The sequence below is a fragment of the Vombatus ursinus genome, unplaced genomic scaffold (assembly GCF_900497805.2).
Source record: "Vombatus ursinus unplaced genomic scaffold, bare-nosed wombat genome assembly UNPS02005286.1, whole genome shotgun sequence".
In the NCBI taxonomy this organism is placed as follows: domain Eukaryota; kingdom Metazoa; phylum Chordata; class Mammalia; order Diprotodontia; family Vombatidae; genus Vombatus; species Vombatus ursinus.
In genome coordinates, this window is record NW_020945064.1 from 4,265,441 (window position 1) to 4,286,288 (window position 20,848).

The 20,848-nt window shown below is 43.9% G+C and overlaps 1 protein-coding gene across 2 annotated transcripts in view; it reads right to left on the reverse strand.

Moving 5' to 3' along the window:
* Positions 1-296: 296 nt before the first annotated feature.
* Positions 297-20,848, reverse strand: part of CDH3 (cadherin 3) — a 47,786-nt gene continuing 27,234 nt past the window's right edge. Inside the window, exons 6-17 of one of the 2 annotated variants that reach the window (XM_027847589.1) lie at positions 14,485-14,640; positions 13,467-13,611; positions 12,528-12,700; positions 10,462-10,590; positions 9,078-9,263; positions 7,498-7,742; positions 6,006-6,151; positions 5,276-5,500; positions 4,155-4,361; positions 3,520-3,650; positions 2,926-3,072; positions 297-1,184 (exon numbers count right to left, since the gene is read on the reverse strand). In XM_027847589.1, the coding sequence (XP_027703390.1) occupies positions 975-1,184; positions 2,926-3,072; positions 3,520-3,650; positions 4,155-4,361; positions 5,276-5,500; positions 6,006-6,151; positions 7,498-7,742; positions 9,078-9,263; positions 10,462-10,590; positions 12,528-12,700; positions 13,467-13,611; positions 14,485-14,640 (2,100 nt within the window). In that variant the 3' untranslated portion in view covers positions 297-974. The remainder of the gene's footprint in view (positions 1,185-2,925; positions 3,073-3,519; positions 3,651-4,154; positions 4,362-5,275; positions 5,501-6,005; positions 6,152-7,497; positions 7,743-9,077; positions 9,264-10,461; positions 10,591-12,527; positions 12,701-13,466; positions 13,612-14,484; positions 14,641-20,848) is intronic. The other variant, XM_027847590.1, reaches the window with a different exon arrangement.

The following is a 20,848-nucleotide window of genomic DNA, read 5'->3' on the forward strand; positions in this document are numbered from 1 at the left end:
CAAACAGAAGGGGGATAAGCAGTATTACCTCCCTCCCAGGTTGAGGTGAGGTAAGTGCTTTGTAAACATTTGTAAACAAAGCTTTGTAAACACTTAAGGGCTAGAGGACCCTCTCAGACCAGCAAGCAAAAAAAAAAAAGTCACTTGCTTAAACTCTCACTTCGCCTCTCTACTTAGTGGAGAAAGAGAGAAAGAGAAGTTCCCCTTAGAAGATTCAACTTCCTCCCATCACTTTTGTTCAGTTTCTTTAATAAAATGTCTTGGTATGTTTACACGATGGTCAGCATTTAGCAAGATGCTTCACCTACTTCACACACACATACACACACTATATTTAAAAAAAAAACCACAAAAGTAACCTATGAATATTCTATATAAAAAAATGCTGTCATTGTCTTGGAGAAAAAAAAAAACAAACGAAAGCTCCTGTGGCTGTTTGATGGGGATGATTTCATCATCTTCTGGCTCTACCCCCTTCCTCCAAACGCAGAAAGAAATTGAAAGAACCAGAGATGCTGCCTCTCTGGCGACAATTTGGCTGCTGTCTTCACACGTGGGGCAGACGAAAGGAGAGAGACCACCTGTAGTGGATAAATGGCCAGGAGGCAACCATGGGCAGGTATTTCTAGTAAGCAGGGTGTCAATTATCTACAGACCCAAAGAAGAATCCCAGCCCAGGCCGCCATTTCTCCTTCCTTGTGTTGAAGCAGATCTGCGGTCCAGGCTGTCCTGGGTCAAAACTGAATTGCCATTCGATTCGGCCGGATTTTTAAGTGAGGAAAGCCCTCACAATAAAGTCACTTTCTTGATAAATTCATTAGGCTTGAAACACGATCTCAGGCCTAATGACACATTGAGGTCTGCTCTCAGTCAGGGCAGAGGAGTCACTTTATCTCTGAGGTACAGCTAGCTGCTCCTAGGAGTGGGGTCCACAGAGCAAGAAATGAGTTTTGTCCAGGGCAAGAAGGCCCCTGTTAGTCTTCCTCCCCTCCACCATACATGTCGGCCAGCTTCTTAAATCGACTGCCCCACTCATTCAGATAGTCGTAATCCTGGTTCTGGTCCGAGTTGGAAGATGTTAGGGAGCTCAGGGAGGCTGCGTCTGAACCACTTCCTTCATAGTCAAACACCAGCAGGGAGTCATAGGGTGGGGCCGTGGGGTCATTGTTGGCTGCCTTCAGGTTCTGCAGAACACAGAGCATCTGAGAAGTTATTGAGCCCGAGGCACTGACCTCAACAGTGGGCACAGTAGGGGCACCCTCTGCCTTCCACCAGTCCCCAACAGAGCCAACCCCCAGGGAACATCCTAGGATTTAGAGCAGGAGAGACCCAAGAAGCCGTTGACCCATTGCCTGGAGAACATCAATTCTAACTGTGTATCACCTCTGTAGGGAAGAGGATTTTTCCCCCCCTCTCTTCCTAGATTGATTGTGCCTATGATACCTAGAAAGTCAAAATGTAACCAAGTACAAATATACTATATATGATATAGTATATTTATGTATAATGTATACATATATTGTGTATGTTATATAATGTAACATATTATATATATGGGGGGGAGACAGACAGGGGAGGGAGGGGGTGAGAGAGAGAGAAGACAAGGAAAGAGAGAAAGAGGGAGGAAAGAGAGAAGATGAGAGGAAAGAGAGGGAGGGAGAGAGAGAGGAGAGAGAGAGAAAATAAGAGGACAGGAAAGAGAGAGAGGGAGAGAGAGACTCTCAGATGAAGAAGAGCCAGAGAAAAGTGACTTCCTAATGTCAGAGTCAGAAGGGAGCCCCATTAATGCTTTTAGTTGGGGAGGAGTTGAATGCTCCATCTCCTTTTACCGTCATGGATAAGTTCAAATGAAAGCTACCCTTTAGACAGAGGATGACTGACAAAGCTTTCAAACCTCCTTAAAGCCTTGTCTCAAATGACGTTTGTTTTCTTTCCTCCCATTGGTATGTGTACAGTTGAGTTGGGACTAAAGGATGTTACTTGGCAGGAACCAAGTTAAGGTCATGAGACAAGTGGTGGCCCCCCGAACAAGATTTAGGTGCACCTTGGAGACAAGGGTTGCCCACATTCCCTCCAGGTCTCCTGCCTCCTAGCAGGAAGCATACAGATTGTGAACCACTTCTTTTTGGAGGGTCAAAGGGCCAGTCATTTTCTCACCTTGACATTCTGGCTCCCTACGTGCCCCATGTAACAAAAATGAAAGTCTCCACTTTGCAAAAATTGGAAAACTGCAGTGGCAAAGATCCTACGGATGTAAAAGTGACCTCCAGAGTCACCTAGCCCAAAATGCCTCATTTTGTAGATGAAGAAACTGAGTTGCAGAGAAGCCCAACGTCTCAGAGGTGGCAGTCTCTTGGCTACAAATCAAAGGCCTTTCCATTGGACCAGGAAGATGAGAGTCAACAGCAAAGGCATGTGGGGCTCTAGCCCGAGGCTGTGTCCTTTTGAGCACATCCATCACTAAGCTTTTTTCCTTATTAAGTGGCCCATGCTAGAGCTGGGGCCAAGTCTCACCAAGCTGGCCAAGCAGCAAAGGACGTTGGGTTCTTCACACTGTGTCTGCCTGCAAGGGTCACATAGCTTCAGACGTGGATAAGTCCTTTTAAAAGGGAGGGAGGAATCCTCTCTATGCAGAGGTAGAATGTTGCATACAACGGTGGTCTTGGCTGACGTGTGGCCTGGTTTAGTTGAACTATTCCCCTCCCCTTTCAAAATTCTTTGTGGTAGGGGATGATTCTTTCTGGGAGGGAAACTAGGTGTTGAGGGGGATGGGAAAGAGACATATGGGGAAATGTAGGTGATACAAAAATAAAAGATAACCAATCTTTTTTTTAAAAAAAAAAAGGAAGAAGAAGAAGAAGAGAAACTGTAGCCCTGCATTCACTTGATGGACAACCTGGGAAGCAGAATAAGCCTGTTTCTCACCTCGATGATGAAATTGCCAATCTCATCTGGGTTGGCTGGGCGTGGCCGGTACAGGGGCGGAGGGATGAAGGTGGGCACGACATCATTCCTGAGGATCACTTCTGGTCGGGCATCCAGGCCTCTATGAAGCTGAGTAATATCATAGTCCTTTTGGGAAGGAAAGAGAGCGTATGAATATGGGCATCCACCCTTGAATCCCAGACCTACAAACTCTGCCACCTGCCTGTTTGGGTTACATAGTAAAGCTCAACTAGCGGGTCTGAGATTTCTGAAACTCTGGTCATATCTGTATTATATACATGACAGAGGGAACCTTGGGATGGGCAAGGAGAGACAAGAAAATTGACCTTTGGGGTTGGCAGAGATCATAAGGGAATCAAAGGGAACTACCTTTGGGTTATATGGGGATGATCTCTATGGTGGGGTAGCCAATGAATTCAGGAGCCCCTCCCTGACAAAAAAGACCCCCAGAGATGCTCAAAAGCCATGATGAGGGTCACCGCAGCAGTGAGTAGTTGGGGGGGAGGAAGGGGTGGCTGAGGCAGGGAGGGCCCCTCCCCGAATCCCAACTCTCCAAACATCAGAATCCCCAACCTGGTCCTCTTCACCGCCCCCCTCCTCTCCATAGTAGAATACGTTGTCCCGGGTGTCGTCCTCCGGAAGCAGGAGGGGCTCCTTCAAATTACTCTTCCTTCTCATCAACAACATGAGGGCGAACGACAGGACTGGAAGACAAAGAGAGCACATGACTCCAAATCCCATAAGGATAACAGTAATCGTAATAATATGGTGATGACAATAGCAACTAACATTTACATAGCATTTACATGTGCCAGCCGCTGTACTAATCACTCTACCATTTGGTCTCACATGGTCCTCACAACAAGTTGTTATTATCCCCATTTTACAGATGAGGAAACAGATAAACAGATACATAGGCAGCTGGAAGATCAAGTGACTTGCCCAGGGTCACACAGCCAACACAGGTCTGAGATAAGACTTGAACCCAGGACTCCCAGGCTCTGAAGGGTGCCTCTCATAATTCAATATTTAATCATCACTTAGTATAGAGCCTGGAACATATTGGATGCTTAATAAATGTTTGTGGATTGATTGATTAAAAAAAATAAAGCACAAAGCTCATGCAAAAACTAAGATGATTTAGGTGTAGAATGTTCCTAGACTTTCAGCCACTCCCCCCGAAGACACTGCACATAGTGAGCACTCACTCAGCAAAGCTAAGCCAATTCCCATGACAGGCAGGAAGAAGCTGCCCTTCCAGGCCCCTGCACAGACGGTCACGTGGCCCTCACAGTCACACACTTTTGCCTTGATCACGGTCAGCTGGTCTTTGCCGTGGTTGTCAGATAGAGTGAGATGGAGATCATAATCATCACTCTTGAGGAATTTCTTCAGCGACAAGGCCACAGCATCTCCTGTAGGTGGACATTGTGCTCACTGATTGATGGCCATCCTCCTCACTTGGATGGACAAGAGGAGAAAACTCACAGCCTCAGATATCTACACACAAACGCACAAAGTGTGGGTGACGAGAAGCTGGGAGGCATCCAGGGGAAGGACAACCAGGACGGTGAGGGGTCTCAAGAGCCTGCTACGTGAGGACAGGTTCAAAGAACTGGGGATATTTAGCCTGGAGGGTGGAGGGTGACATTAGGGAGGCAGGATACCTGTCTTCAAGTATGTAAAGAGCTGTTTTGTAGAAGATAAATTACACTTGCTCTGCTTGGGCCCCAGAGGGGAGGACTATGAAAGGTGGGTGGGGAACAGTGAGTGGATTCAAGTTGCAAAATGGTGGATCCTGTCTTGATAGCCCGAAAAACTCCTTCCCAATGAGAAGAGAGCTATCCAAAAAAAAAAATGGAATGGGGCAACCTGGGGAGAAGAGGGCTTCTAATGCCCTGGGAGTTTTCTAGCAAAAGACGGTGGGCCATTTGTCAAGGACCTACAGAGAAGATTTTTGTGTTCAAGTACAGGTTGGCCCAGATGGGCTCTGACGTTCCTTCTAACTCTGAGACATGGGGTAGGGATAAGGAACGTTTCTGAGCATTTCCTATTCACAAAGCACCTTCCATGCACTCCCTCACCTCCTACTCATAAGACCCCTGTGAAGCAGGTAATTCGAGTATCATTACTCCCATTTTAAAGATGCAGAGACTCCAGGCAAGTGACAAACTCGAGGTTTTAGAGGTAGAAAGTGGCTCTTCTGGGAGGAAAATGCATCATGATGCTCTGCTTGGGGGCCTAGGGAGCTCAGTACAAGTGATGGACGTGACCTCCCTACAAATATCAGTGCCAACATTTTCTAGGTCAGTCAGGGTCATTACGTTACCTCTCTCATTCATTTCTGCAGTCCAGTAAATATCAGAATCATGAGTGAGCTGGGCCCGGAAGGGGGTGGTATGGGGGGGCAGGTCCTTATCCGTGATGTTGAGCACCTGGGGCACAGTATTTTGGTTGCAGACGGTAATTTGGCGAGGCTCCGGGATGGGACCGTGGTCATTCACATCCAGGACGGTCAGCAAGAGGGTGCCAGTGCCGGTGGCGGAAGGATTTCCTGGTTACAATTACCCACACACATACACATGAGTGACGTTTAATATTCTATGCCTGGGAGCCAATTCACCTTCCCACTTGGTTCAATAGTGGGTTGAATTTCTGGGTTTAGGTTCTGGTATCCAGAAGAAGGTCTAGGCTAGAGGAACGTCTCTCCCCATCCCTCCCCACCAACTTGCATTGGCATCTCTCAGTTCCTCAAATACCCTCCTTATCATTACTCCAGCACTTATAAGATGAGGAGATAACCCTACCCAGGATGCCGGGATGATAAGTGAGGAGAACTCCATGCTTATGTTAGCATAACCAACTGCCACACCTCCATACCCCCATACAACCTCGGAAACCCCCAATAATCCTTTACTACAGTCATTTATGAACAGACATTGAAATGATCATTGAGAATTGTTTACTGAATGAGAATCAGCATTTTCTTACCACATGCCTATTTCAGAGAAACAAGGAAAGGGAGAGAGAATTCTGTTTATATGGCTGGGAATTCTTACCATTATCAGTGGCCAAGACTATGACCATATAGGTATTATTGGTGACAAACTGCTCGTTTTCCCTGTCTAGGAGGCCCTTGGAGGTGATATCTCCACTCTCTGGATGAATCATTAGCCACTCTGCAGGGTCACTCATAATTTGATAGCTGGAAAATAAAAGCATAACGGTAGGTCAGAGTATATTCCTGGAGGGCAGCTCAGCCTACATGGCTGTTTGAGAGTGAAAACGGGGGAAGGAACCTTAGCCAGGTCTAGAAACTCCAATGGAAAGAGACCAAAAGCCTCAATCTTGTCAAATGTCATGACCCCCCCCCCAAGCTCTACCCTACCTAACCCCAAGGGTGGTGGTGGGGGACAGAAAAAAGCAAAATTATTTCAGGGATTTGATTCAGCTCAATTCTATTCCATTCAACAAGCATTAGTATGTCAGGTCAGCAAGCATTTGCTAAGCACCAGGGCTAGGCACTGTGTTAAGCTCTAGTGTTATAAAGGAAGGCAAAAATAGCCCCTGCCCTTAAGGAGCTTAAAATCTAATGGGCATTATGCTCTAATTAACCATTTACTATGTGCCAAACAGTGAACTGGGGTTAAAAAACTAAAAATGTCCAACAGTGAAAGCCCTCAGTGAGGGCTGGGGGGAAGAGAACAAACATGTACAAATATCAGCAAATACAAAGTTCCATAAGTGGGCAGACACTTAGCCTCAGGGTCAGGAAGACCAGGGTTCAAATCCTATCTTTGACACATACTGGCTGTGTGATCCTGGGCCCAACACTTAACTTCTTTTTTTTTTAATTTTTTCAAATTATTTTTGGGCAATTGGGGTTAAGTGACTTGCCCAGGGTCACACAGCTAGTAAGTGTCAAGTGTTTGGTATGAGGCTGGATTTGAACTCAGGTCCTCCTGACTTCAGGGCCGGTGCTCTATCCCCTGCACCACCTAGCTGCCCATCACTTAACTTCTGAGTGTCCTCAGGCCACTCTCAAGATTATAAATTGGTGATCTGAATGCACTGGCAGGAGTTTCGTGCACCAATTACACCACAGAGGAGGAAAAAAAGAAAGTGGAGATGGGAAATCAGACAAGGCCCCATATAGGATCTGAGCCTTACATGGACCTAAGGATTCCAGGAAGTAGAGGTGACAAAGAGTTCTGGATGTGGGGACAGTGTATGCAAAGGGATACAGAATGTCACGAATGAATAAATGAATGAAAAGGCATTTATTAGGTGCCTTGTTGTACAGGGAACAGCAAGCAAACCAGTCTGGCTAGAACATAATGTGTGAAAGGGAAAGTGATGGGAAAGAAGCACGGAAACATAGGCTGGGGCCAGGGCATGAAGGACTTCCAACAGGGATGCTCAAAACATTCCATTCCCTTCCTCAGCAGGAGCCGGGAACACAAGGAATGGGGCTGGGTGCAAAAGGGTACTTCTCAGACCGGGTAGAAGCTGCCAGCATCTGGCTCTGGGCCAAGGCTAATTCTGGGGTACCTGAGCTTCTGATTTTGCTGTCTGTCAGGGTCCTGGGCAGCGTAGGTGCAGATCTTCTCCCCCATACGCACACCCTCGTGGACTTCCACCACTTTAGTGGGTGGGAGGAAGGCGGGTGCTTCATTCACATCCACCACGTGCACCGTGATGGTGGCCGTGGATGTGGGCAGCTTCACCACGAAAGGAACCTCATTGGACACCACGACACGAAGAGTGAACTGGTTCTTGGTCTCGAAGTCCAAGCCCTGAGGGGAGAAGCCAAAGGTTCTCATCCTGAGGAAGGTAACCCTCTGCTATTTCTTGCTTCTGCCAGGACTTTGTCAAGGGGAGCAAGGTCATGGTCAAGTACACCCTCACCATTGCTCTAGGCTTGTGGGGGGTGGGGGGAGCAATTGCATATATGAGACCACTGGACCCTGGAGGCCACTGCTGATTCTCTCCCTTTGCTGCCCAAAGCACCTATGATTCTCCCTAGGGGTAACACATGTGAGGTACTCACAGACTAGACAGAGAGCTATTAGTCCAGACGATTTTTTTTTGATTCAACATACATTTATTAAGTACCCATTATATGCTGGGTACAGATTCCTAGCACTAGGTATCCAAGAGAAAAATGAAAGGAACCTTACTTTGAAGGAACTTATGAGCTTTTTTTTTAAATTTTATTTTTATATCACTTTTCTTTTCTAATATATCAGTCAAGAGATTTTTCTTTAGAATAGATTTTTATTGATGTCTTTTGTTTTTACCTCTCCTACATTTCCCTTATAATTCTTTCTCATTCTCTCAGAGAGTCATTCCTCATAATATATCTTTTTTTTTTCCTTTTTTTGGGTGAGGCAGTTGGGGTTAAGTAGCTTGCCCAGGTTAAGTAGTAAGTGACAACTATCTGGGGCTGGATTTGAACTCAGTCCTGACTCCAAGGGCAGATCTCTATCCACTATGCCACCTAGCTGCCCCTAATAGACCTTTTACCATATATGTATGTGTATACACACACACACTAAAAGTGGAAGAGAAAAAAAAAATGCAGCAGAACCAACCAGTGCAGAAAAAATCTTATATTATTTGCAACATTCTATACTCATAAGCCCTCACCTCTGAAAAGGAGGGGAAAAGAAAGGTAGTGTCTTTATATCTAGTCCAGAGATGTTTTTAAAATAATTAGTTAATTTATTTTTAGTTATCAACATTCACTTCCATAAGATTTTGAGTTTAAATTTTCTCCCTCTCCCACCTCTTCCCCACAGCAGGCAGCATACAATCTGATAAAGGCTCTACATATACATTCATGTTAAGCCCATCAGTCATGATATAAAGAACAATTAGAACTAACAGGATGAACCACAAGAATGAAGCAATAAAATATAACAAAGGAAAAGGAGAGCAAAAAGTATGCTTCCATCTGCATTCAGACTCCATAGTTCTTTCTCTGAGTTATCCAGAGATTTTTTTGTAAAGTGCCAGAAAAATATCTAAAAATCACACTCCTTGGTGAACAGTATGAGGACAGGTTCTCCTGGCTCTGTGAGGGGGAAAAGGACTTCTACCCTTGGCTGCTCCACACTAGGCACGCTTACCTTCTTGGTTGTTAAGATGCCTTGGTTGTTCTCTGGATCTGTAGTTATGGTGAAGTAGCCCCCCTCGTCTCCTTGGGTGATCTGGTAAACTGCTTTCCATGCTGGTGTGTTGGGAGCATCCAGGTCTGTCACATTCAATCTTTGAACTTCAACCCCATCCTTGTTCTCAGGCACCTCAGCTATGTACTGCCAAAAGCAAGGAGTTTCAATTAGTTTTAGACCCAGACTGGCCACCTACCTTGAGGAGCCAAGTGTGACCTCTACCCCCCCAACTCCCCATTCCCCAAAGAAGCCACTTCTCTTGTCCTGATCCCAATCTCTTCAGCCTTGTACCTCTGCCACATCAGGAAGGAGCTACAAATGACCTGAATTCCTGAGGGGATATAGACACCCATATGGTAGGAGGGTCATTGGTCCAGATTACCAAGAGCCTCCTGGGATATAGATATTCATATGGTAGGAAGATCTTTGGTTCAGATCACCAAGAGCTTCCTGGGATACAGATACCCATATGGTAGGAAGGTCATTGGTCCAGGACACCAAGAGCCTCTTGGGATATAGACACCCATATGGTAGGAGGGTCATTGGTTCAGATCACCAAGAGCCTCCTGGGATATAGATACCCATATGGTAGGAGGATCATTGGTTCAGAATGCCAACAGCCTTCTGTGCCTTCTCTTGGGAGCTTGAGGCCTGCTCTCTGGTCAGCTGTGGCCTCTCCTACCCACCCCAGCTAAGGCCCAAAGTACAAGACAAAAGGGTGGTGGGGGCAGAGTTGAGAATGAAGGGCTGGTATGATAGTGTCCCCCTGGCATCAGGATCATAGGCATAGAAATGGAAGGAACCTTAGAAGCCATTAAGACCAAACCCTTTATTTTACAGAAGAAATTGAGGCAGAGGTTAGGTGACTTGCCCAGGGTCACATATACCTGAGGTAGGATTTTGAACAGAGGTCTTCCTAACTGTAAGCCCATCCACTCGATCCATGACCACATGCCACCTTGTGGTCCAAGAGGAATCCAGTGAAGGAGTCAGGAGCTCCAAGGACCGTGTTTCAGACCGTGTTTCAGAATAAGTCATAGGAAGGTCATAGGTGTCACTTCTAGGATTGATATTAGTGGTCATTAAGTCTGAGTCCTTCCTTTTACAAACAAGGAAAATGAAGCTCTAAGAGGGGGGACAATGTCCAATGTCACAGTGGTCATAAATAGCAGACCTAGGGGTGCAAACTCAGGCCCTAAGGCTCCCAATGAAGGGCTCCCTTCAGGAGACTAGACTGCATTGCCTAATATATTGACGTAGTGATTCCAGAACTGTGTGCTAGAAGGCGGCTGGTTCTGAAAATTTCAATCCTCCACGTCCTGATGAGGAAGAAGGATGCTACCTTTTGGGGGTCGAACACAGGCGCATTATCATTGGCGTCTGAAATCTCCACCACGGCCGATGCTGTAGTAGCGAGGCCTTCTCCTTCCATGTCTGCAACCTGGATGGTCAGTGTATACTCAGCCACCCTCTGTCGGGGGAGAAAAGAGAAGAGTAAAGGGCCCAATTCCAGCTGTGGTGGAGGAAGCTCTTACAGGGCTTAGACTGAGATCTGGGAAGAGCCTTACGGAACACCAAGCCCAACCCCCCAGTCAACACATTTGGAAACTGAGACCCACAGAGGTGAAGGGATTTGCCCTTCCTCTTATTGATGCCCATGTGCTCTCCTGTCCAGTGACATTTACCTCTTTGCTGTTCTTTAAATAAGACACTCCATCTTCTGACTACTACGACTGTTTTCTCTGACTGTGCCCTATACTTGGTACTGTCTCCCACCCACCCCATCTCTGCCCTACTGGCTCCCCTGACTTCCTTCAAGCTCAGACATAATCCCACCATCTACAAGAAGCCTTTCTGAACCCCCTTAACGCTAGTGCCTTCCCTCTCTTGATTATATCGCCCATTTACTTTGTATCTATCACATTTGTACAAAGTTGTTTGCACATCGTCTCCCACGTTAGATACGGAGCTCCTTGAGGGCAGGAACTGTCTTTTGCCTTTCTTTGTATCTCCGACACTTAGCACGCTGCCTGGTACACAGTAGATGCTCAATAAAGACTCGTTGACCTGACTTGCCTTGCCTGAGGTCACATGGCAGATCCAGGATTCAAACCCAGGTCCTGATCCCAAATCCTATTCCCTTTCCACTGTGCTAGGCTCCCTCTCAGCCCTAGACTGTACCACCATGACTTGTCTGGTATCACCCCACCATCCCGCTAGGAAACTTGGATTTGGTTAAGTGTAGGAAAAAATACAAGTACCACCAAGGGCTCACCCTCTCACTTCTCTCTTTATGTCCTCCCCTGGGCTGGGCCAAACCCAGAACAGGGATACAAACTTACTACCTTCCCCATCACCCTCCTTTCCCAAATCCTAGTTCCTTGTGGTCATAGCCTTCATACCCTACCAAGAGAGCTGGTCTCATGAATTTTCCTCTCCTCCGAATAAGGGCTGACCTCGGTATAGAAACAGTTCATCCTGGACCTGCCCTGAAGACAGATTGACCATTGGTTTCTGGTCCAAGACTAAACTACAGTCTTGGGAGACAGAAGGGCAATAGTATTCTCAGAGTAATTTGTTATCCCTCCCACATTGCTGGGGGTTAGGGGTGCAGCACCCCTGTGATATGGAAAATCTGCATAAAACTTTTTTGGCCCTCCCTTTGTACCAAAAAAGAAGTCTGAATTTTTTCTTTCATGGGATGTTGATATGCTACAACACTATACACTATTATACAACAATACTATTTTACGCATTTCTGAGTTTCTAAATCTTTTCTGTGTTGTCTGCAGCTTCTAGAAAACTCCCATTTAATTTCTTATGCTGATCTGCGATACATTGAAACACCATCGTTATGTGGAAGGGATAACTATACATCTAGTCAATCATTTGGGACAAACCTGTGAATTGAGGTGTGATATGGGGGTGCGGGATTAGAAAGCCTAAGGAGAAAATACCATCCCCATTCATTTCACAGCGTCTTCTTCCAAAGTTCTGGACGGTTCATTTATTTATTTATTTGCTTAGGCAGTTGGGGTTAAGTGACTTGCCCAAGGTCACACAGCTAGTAAGTGTCAAGTGTTTGGTCTGAGGCCGGATTTGAACTCAGGTCTTCCTGACTTCAGGGATAGTACTCTATCCGCTGCGCCACCTAGCTGTCCCTGGAGGGCTCATTTAGCAACCCACTAATTAGGCCAGCAGGAGGCTATGTTAAGCAACCTCCATTTTCCCTAGAACGTTTATATCCTATCAACTGAGAGCCTAGAGAATTTGGGAAACACTAGGTAATGGTACAAACACCCTCATTCTCCAGCAGGGAAGTCAATGCATTTCTAGGGCGCTGAGCCGAGTTTCTTCAGGAAAAAGATTGATGAGTTTAAGGGTCCAGAGCCACCATGGCTGACTGACCTCTCTGTCCAAGCCACTGGCAATCACACTAATGGCCCCAGTCTCTCGATGGATGGTGAACATGTGGTCATGAGGCTCCTTGGGATTCTGGTCCAGGATGAAGTAAGCGACTGCTCCATTGTGAGTGTTGGGATCGTCTGCATCTGTGGCTGATACCTGCATCACAGAGGTACCTGGAGGACAAAGAGAAGCTGTTCTGATGCTGCCTTTGCTCAGGGAGACTTCATTTCCTAAGCTAGTAAATTATTGAACTGGGGGTGGGAACAAAGATGGAGGAGAGAATAGACTACTATGGACAGATTTCCATCCCCTGGATCCTTCCACCTACTCCCGACTCCCTATTGCTTTGTTTTTCCTTCTTTTTTTTTTAATATTAAACATTTAATTTATTTTTAGTTTTCAACATTCATTGCCACAAGATTTTGAATTCCAAATTTTCTCCCTATCTCACCCCTTCCCCTACCCCAAGACAGTGTGTATTCTGAATACCCCACCCCTCCCCTTCTATTTTCCTGTAGGGCAGGATATATTTCTATACCCCATTGCCCGTATATCTTATTTCCCAGTTGCATGTGAAAACAATTTTTAACATTTGTTTTTAAAACTTTGAGTTCCAAATTCTCTCCCTTCCTCCCTCCCCACCCACCTTCATTGAGAAGGCAAGCAACTTGATACAGGTTATACATGTGTAGTCATGCAAAACACTTCCATAGTAGTCATGTTGTGAAAAACTAACTATTATTTCCTTTCAGCCTATCCCCCCCCCCCCCCCATTTATTCTATTCTCTCTTTTAACCCTGTCCCTTCTCAGAAGTGTTTGCTTCTGATTACCACCTGCCCCGGCTCCCTATCTCCAGGCAGGGAATACAATTCCAATCAGTGGCACTAACTTGTTAGATCAAGGGTATGTTTCTGGTTCTCTCCCTTTCTCCCTCTTACCGGGCATGGCTCCTTCCGTGACGCTTCCCCTAAAGATCTCCTGGGTGAACTGAGGCTTGTTGTCATTCTGGTCAATCACAACAATGGAGATGTTCATGGGCTCTTCCACAGAGGCGCCATTCTCAGATACTGCATGTCCATACAGCTGTGGGGAAAGAAGATACAACGTCACTTCCTCTTCTGGAAAATAACGGTGCTAGATTATATGGTCACTAAGGGCCCTTCCAGCTCTCCCATTCTCGAAGTTAGCGGTCTTCAAAGTGTGGTCTGGGAATAGGAGCTCCTGAGAACCTTTGAGGGGAGGGTCTGTAAGGTCAAAACTATTTTCATAATACTACTAAGACTTTTAATTTCTAATATAGTCAACATTTACAGATAAAACCCACAAAAATGAAAGCTCTTTGTGGGAGGGGAGTTCTCCATAATTTTTAAGAGTGTAAAAGGGGTACATTCTAACACTAAAAAGTTGGAGAACTGCTGCTGTAATCCTAAGACTGAAATTGTAGTAAGTTTATTACAACGAGTATTTGTTGATCATCTGCTCTATCCTACAGATACAAGAAAATAGTCTTTGCTCTCAAGGATTTTACATTTTTTTCAGGGGGTGGGAAGTGTACAACACATAAAAAATTTAAAAATATGTAAATGCAAAGTGATTACTGGTAGGGACCAGGAAGATTGCTAATAATTGAGAAGGCCTCACGTAGAAGGTGCACGTGAACTGAGATCTGAAAGAAACTAGGGGTCTGGAAGGAGACATGAGGAACGAAAGTATTGCATGCATGGAGAACAGCATAAGCAAAGACATAGGGTTAAGAGATGAAATGCCGTGTACTGGCAGCAGGCCAGGTAGGGAAGTTTAGTTGGAAATCGGCTCTCAGGTCCAGGACACAGATTCTAAGCAGCCCTCATTCAGGATGCTCTTCATTTCCATTTCTCTAGGTGGGGCATTTTCTTTTTCTTTCTTTTTTTTTTTTTTTTAAGGTGGGGCATTTTTGAGATCATCCAGGTAACCTACCTCATACTTGGCAATTTTCTCCCGGTCCAGTGGCTGGTTCACCAGCAACCATCCTGTCTCCTTCTCAATGGTGAAGACCCCTTCAGGAGGGCTATCGGCCCCTGGTCCTGTGATGCTGTAGAAGATCTTGGTAGCTTTGTCCTTGTTGGATTTGAGCTGGAGGCAAAAGAGAAGTTGGGGGGGGCAGAAGAGTCACAACTCCCATTGACACGGCACTGAGAGGTTTACCAAGTGAGTGTTATTGTGCCCATTTTAAAGATGAGAAAATGGAGGCTAAGAAAGCCATTGGCAGCTTAATGGCAGTCATATATCTAGTAAGTGTCAAAGCCAGGATAGAAACTAAACAGAAACATCTCAGAAGTGACCCCAGGGGCTGTAGCCCAAGCACCAGAAATCATGCACCTGCAAAATGATGGTTTGGGAGTCACTGAATTAGGAATAAAAATATCTTGGGTTCTAAAGCTAGTTCTCCCACTTGCTGACTGCATCACTTAACTACACACACTTGAGTTTCTCCATTTATAAAACATGAGCAGCAATAATAATATGCAAATACTAGAAGGTTGGGTGACTTCCGTCAGCGAAGAAAATTCCTTGTATGGGAATTCCCTCCACTAAGGAAGACCACAACTTGTGTTTTATTTTGTTTTTCAGTCAGGGCTCTTCCTCCCTTTGCCCTCCAAAATCCCTTTAACTTACATATAGGCTATTCCCCACCTATATACCCCACCTCATCCCCAGCTTAGCATGTAAACTCCTTGGGGGTCTGAGACTATTATCTTTTTAAAACGATCTTTGTATTTTTAGTTCCTGGGCATGTAGTAAGTGCTTAGAAAATGCCTGTTGTATATAGCCTATATCAAATTGCATGCTGTCGTGGGGAAGGGGGAGGGGGGAAATTTAGAACTCAAAATCTTATAAAAGTGAATTTTGAAAACTAAAAACAAATAAATAAATGGGAGGGGGGGAGAAGCCTGTTGAATTGAATCAAGTCTAGCCCAATACAAGCATCAGTAAAGAATGAGTTTGGGATATAAAAAATTATGAATTTCAGTTGGTTCCTGAGTTATTCGATAAGAATTAATGATGATATGCTGGGAATTAGGGGGCCTGGATGCTAGATTACTTTTCTTTTCTTTTTTTAGCGACATCACTTTTTTAAAAATTTCTAATTTTTTCTAATTAATTTTAATTTCTAACGCTCTGGGTCTGAAGTCAGGAAGACCCAAGTTCAGATCCAGCTTCAGACTCTTATAAGCTGTGTGACCTTGGGCAAGTCACTTCACCTCTGTTTGCCTTGGTTTTCTCAACTGTAAAATGGGAATAATAATAGCGCTTACCTCCCAGGGTTGTTGTGGGGATCAAATATGATAATATTTGTAAAGCCCTCAGCACAGTGCCTGGCACATAGCAGACACCATATAAATGTTAGCTACTATTATTATTAGCATTTACCATCTCTTCCTCCCCCTTCCATTCCATTTGAACAATAAAGAAAACCTTCATAACAAACATGCACAGTCCAGGAAAATAAATTCCCACATTGACCATATCCAAAAACGTATATCTGTTTCCACATCTGAAGCCCAACCCCTCTCTCTGTTGGGTAGCATGCTTGATCACCAGCCTTTGGACCCATAATTTATCTCTACACGGACCAGAGTTCTAAAATCTTTGGGTTTTTTCTTTAAAATATTGCCATTTCATAAATTGTTTCTTGGGTTCTACTTTCTCCCCTGTATCAGCAGATATAAGTCTTAGCAGGATTCTTTGATGTCACCTCTTTTGTAATTTCTTAATAATGCAATAATATTCTATTACATTGAGATAGCATAACATGTTCAGCTATTTCCCAATTCATGGGCACCCCCTTAGTTTCCAGTCATTTGCTAATACTAAAAGAGTGACTATATGCACTTTGAATTCTTTAGGGTACAGGTCTCGTAGTGATGTTGCTGAGTCAAAGGGCACGTATGCCCAGTATCCTTTTAGTCATAGTTCTGAGTAAATATGATTCGAAGGAAGTTTAAGTTGTCAAGTTTCATATGCCAGAAACATCCTTTTGGAAGACTGAATATAGCTTTATGATTTGAGGGGGCTTTCCAGAACAGCTGAATCAATTTACATCACTACCAGCAGGGCATTAAGCATGCCTATTTTCTTACAGTACCTTCAATATTTTGTTGTTTTCCTTTTTGGTCATTTTTGCCAGTCTGATGGATGTGAGATGGAACCTTACAGTTGAATTAATTTGTATTTTCTAAGTATTAGTAGTTTGGAACATTTTCATTTTTTTGTTAATAAGTTGGAGTTCTTTTTTTGAAAATCGCCTGTTCATATTTTTTTACCATATATCTTTCTATTGAGAAATAGCTCTTATTCTTGTAAATTTGAATCAGTTCCTTGTTTATCTTGGCTATGAGACTTTTATCAGAGAAAGTTGCTGCAAAGATTTTCCCTGGTTACCAGTTTCCTTTCCAATATTAACTGCGTTAGTTTTAATTAGGTAGAACCTTTCTAATTTTATGTAATCAAAATTGTCCATTTTGTCTTCTGTGATCATTTCTGTCCTTTGTTGGGTCATTAATTCTTCCCTGTCCAAAGATTTAAAAGGTAATTTCTTCCTTGCTTTTCTAATTTACTTATGATGTACCTTTTTACATCTAAATCTTGCATTCATGTGGAGTTTATTTTGAAGTGAGATGTTGGTCTGTATCTGAATTCTGCCAGATAGTTTTCCAGTTTTTTCGCAGCAGTTTTTGTGAGATAGTGAGTTTTTACCCCAGTAGCTGGGGTCTTTGCACTAATCTAACTCCAGGCTACTAAGTTCATTATTTTCTGTATGTTGCACACCCAATCTGTCCCATCCCATCCTCTTGTACTCTCTCCTCTTTTTGCTCTCCACCCTCTTCTTTACAAATAATGTGGTAAAGAGAGGGAGTTTGCCCAACACTCATGATCTATGAATGAAATGGAAATGTTTCCTTTTTCATTGGCAGCTCTTCTCTTCCCCTTGCCCTGCCCCTCATCCTAAGACCTTACTCTTTCTTCATTTCCTCTTGACACATCCCTTCACATTCCTATTTCCAACATTGGAGTTTATTTTGCTTATGACTATTCCCTTAGCCATTCCTGCCCATCCCCTCTAGCTGCCTTCCTTGCCCGGACACCTACTTTTCTTTTGTGTGTAATGTATTTCAATACTGAAGTCTCTTTGTGTTTGTTACATACATACACATGTACATACGTAAGTATAAATGTAATTGGGTTCCATCTTCCTTTACCGAGTTCAGATGGAAGTGAGGTTCCTGAGATTCCCATTCTTTCCATCCTTTCCTCCATGTTTAAATATCCTTCATTTTATGCACCTCTATTAAGTGATAGTGATTTTTCTCTCCTTCCTCTTTCTTTCTTCCTCAGTATAGTCCACAATTCCTCTCATTTTTATCTTCTTCTGAGACCATTAAAATAAAACAAAACTATCCCTAGAGGATACTTCCAAGTCACATGTCCAACAAGATAGAGGACCGGACATTTTTTCCAAACCTCACAAACCTCACAACAAAGAGGGAACTATGCACAAGAGACAAAGGAATTTCAGAAATCTCCACAATTTAGGATACTCAGCACCAAAATAAGGTGAAAACCCAATGAATTTAACAACAGTAAAGGCCAATAATCATAATCCCTGACTCAGCAGCCCAGATGCTGGGATGCATAAGTTGACCCAGAGGCAACAGAACTCAACTCTATATCTTTCCCTCCAGTGTCTTAAAAATCCAAAGGGAAAAAGCTTGCTCAAGATGTGACAACAGCGTATCAGTGACGTGTGCCACAACAGAACTCAGCCAGAGAACTGAAGAACAAAGAAAATTTAGGGGGAGGGGACAGAACCTCATTAAGCCTGAAGAAAAGAGCCCAACGTCTAGCTGGGGACGATTCTGTACCTCCAGAAGGTACTTGAGGCAGAGACCAATGCTAGTAAACTGTGAATTGCCAAGTATAGGAAGAGGGTGAGACAGCTTTGAGATCCAGCCCCCAGGGAAACTGCCCTCAAATGAGAAGGAGTTGAAAGTGAGCAATAGGGAAAAACAAGGGGGAAAAGGCTGAAATTACCAAAGATCTCAAGAGGAAGAAAATTCAGTTAAAGGCTTGAGCATAAGCAGATAAACCAACAGGGAAGATAGTAAGAATAGAAGGAAACATGGCTTCCAGATCAGGGAAAAGTTCAGACATTTATGAATATTTCAAGACCAACACCCAATGAAGCAGAGGGCTCTATGGATTCCCATGAAAGTTTGAAACCATAAGCAGGATGCTCCTGGATGGTTTAAAAAATAAATAAGAATTGTGACAACAGAATTTATGCCTGCACAGCAGAAATAGTCAGCTGAATAGGAAAACTTGAATTCATGGTGGCAAGTTTCACCAAAGAAACAAAAGAGAAAATAACTGATTGGAAATGCAAATATATAGAAGTGAAGGACAATCTAGAAGAAGAAAAGAAAAAAGTAATAACATTAAAAGAAACCATGATCTCCATACAACAAAATGTTGAACTTGAAGACAGGATGTCTAAAGAAAACTTAAGAAAAATGACCCCTCGGCCTTCTGTCTGTCATACTTGTCTTTCTTTATGACTCTCAAAGATACTGGGTTTTAGGAAGAGAGATTTCTTATTCCCCTATTAGCATGTAATCAATTCATCCCCACATAGTACCTTACAATTGAACGTAAGTATATATTGTTCTACGTCTTTCTTGGCTCCTGTGTTTCCATTTGGAAACCTTTAATTTCGTTAAAGATCCATTTTTCCCTATAGGATTATATTTAGGTCTGCCATATCATTTATTCTTGATTACAAGACTTTATATCATTCTCCTTTTGGAATATATTTCAAGTTCTATTCTCCTTTATTGTGGCAGTTCTCAAATCTTGTATGATCCTAACTGTGGCTCCTTGGTACTTAAATGCTTTATTTTTGACTTCTTGTTGCATTTTTCCTTTGCCCAGGAAGCTGGGAATTTTGGCTATGATATTCATTTTGAGTTGTCATTTTGAAGTTTCTTTTAGGAGGTAACTTTTTTTTTTTTGTAGTTTTACTTTGCCCACTCATTTTAAGAGTGCAGGGAAGTTTTCATTTGTAGTTTCTTGAAATACGGCATCCAAGCTTTTTTTTTTTGGTCATGATTTTCAGATAATTCTTACATTATCTTTCCTCGATCCATTTTCTAAGTTGTTTTTGATATTATCTTTCTTACATTTTTTTCTATCTCTTCTCCCCCATTTTTTAATTTTGTTTTTAAATTTCTCATCTCATTGAGTTGTTTTTTATCTGGTTCACTTTAATTTTCAGGGCACTCAGGTGAATAAGGTTTCCCACCATCTGATCTAGGGTATCATTCTTTTCTTGCTAATCTGTTTTGTATCTCATTTCATTTCTTCCAGGTACTCTTGTAATCCTGTGGCTGGGCAATTTTTCTCTGAAGCTCTACTTGTACTTGTAGGACTGCTCCTGCAAGGTTTTCCCTTTGGTCTCTCTCAGTAGAGGGCATTTCATCATTGTGCTTGGTGTTTCCTTTGGTCTTCTCATCTCAGCAGTCTCAGAGCATAGGCCAAGCTCACAAGAGCATGGGCCACGCTCCACTTCTGTAGGCCTGAATAGCATGAGTGGGCCCTGCTTGATGCTGAGTTTTATGGTTTTACTTTGTTTATTTTTTATTTTTATTTTATTTTATTTTGGGGGGCAATTGGGGTTAAGTGACTTGCCCAGGGTCACACAGCTAGTAAGTGTTGGTCTGAGGCCAGATGTGAACTCAGGTCCTCCTGACTTCAGGGCTGGTGCTCTATCCACAGCACCACCTAGCTGCCCCATGGTTTTACTCTTTCAGGAACTGTTTGGGCCTGTTCCTGTTGAGGTTCAGGCCCAGGCTGTCTGATGCTAGATTAGGCTGGAGCTGCCCGAATGACGCTCACGGTCTTTATTCTGCTGTAGTTCAGGGCTCCAGGTGGCCGGGCCATTGAAGCCTTTATCTTCTGCTGCTACAAGGACTCCCAGTCCACTCCCAAACAGGCAGTCCCTCTTTAGCTCTGCCTCTTCACTACCTCTGCCTTTCTCTCCCTACTGACCTCTACAAGCCTCTGGGGCTGCTCTCTTAGTGAGCTCTTGCTAGGGCTCACCCTATACTGGCCTCTCCCTGGGTCTCCCTTTTGCCACGGGGCACTAGGGATACGTTCCCCAAGTCAGGCTCTGCCTGCGGTCTTTGCACCAGCCATTGGGCTCTCTTCCTAGGGCCTTTGTGCTCACTGCTAGGCTCTAGGACCACTCTCTTGCTGGGGTCTGCTTGAAGTCCGTCTCTAATTG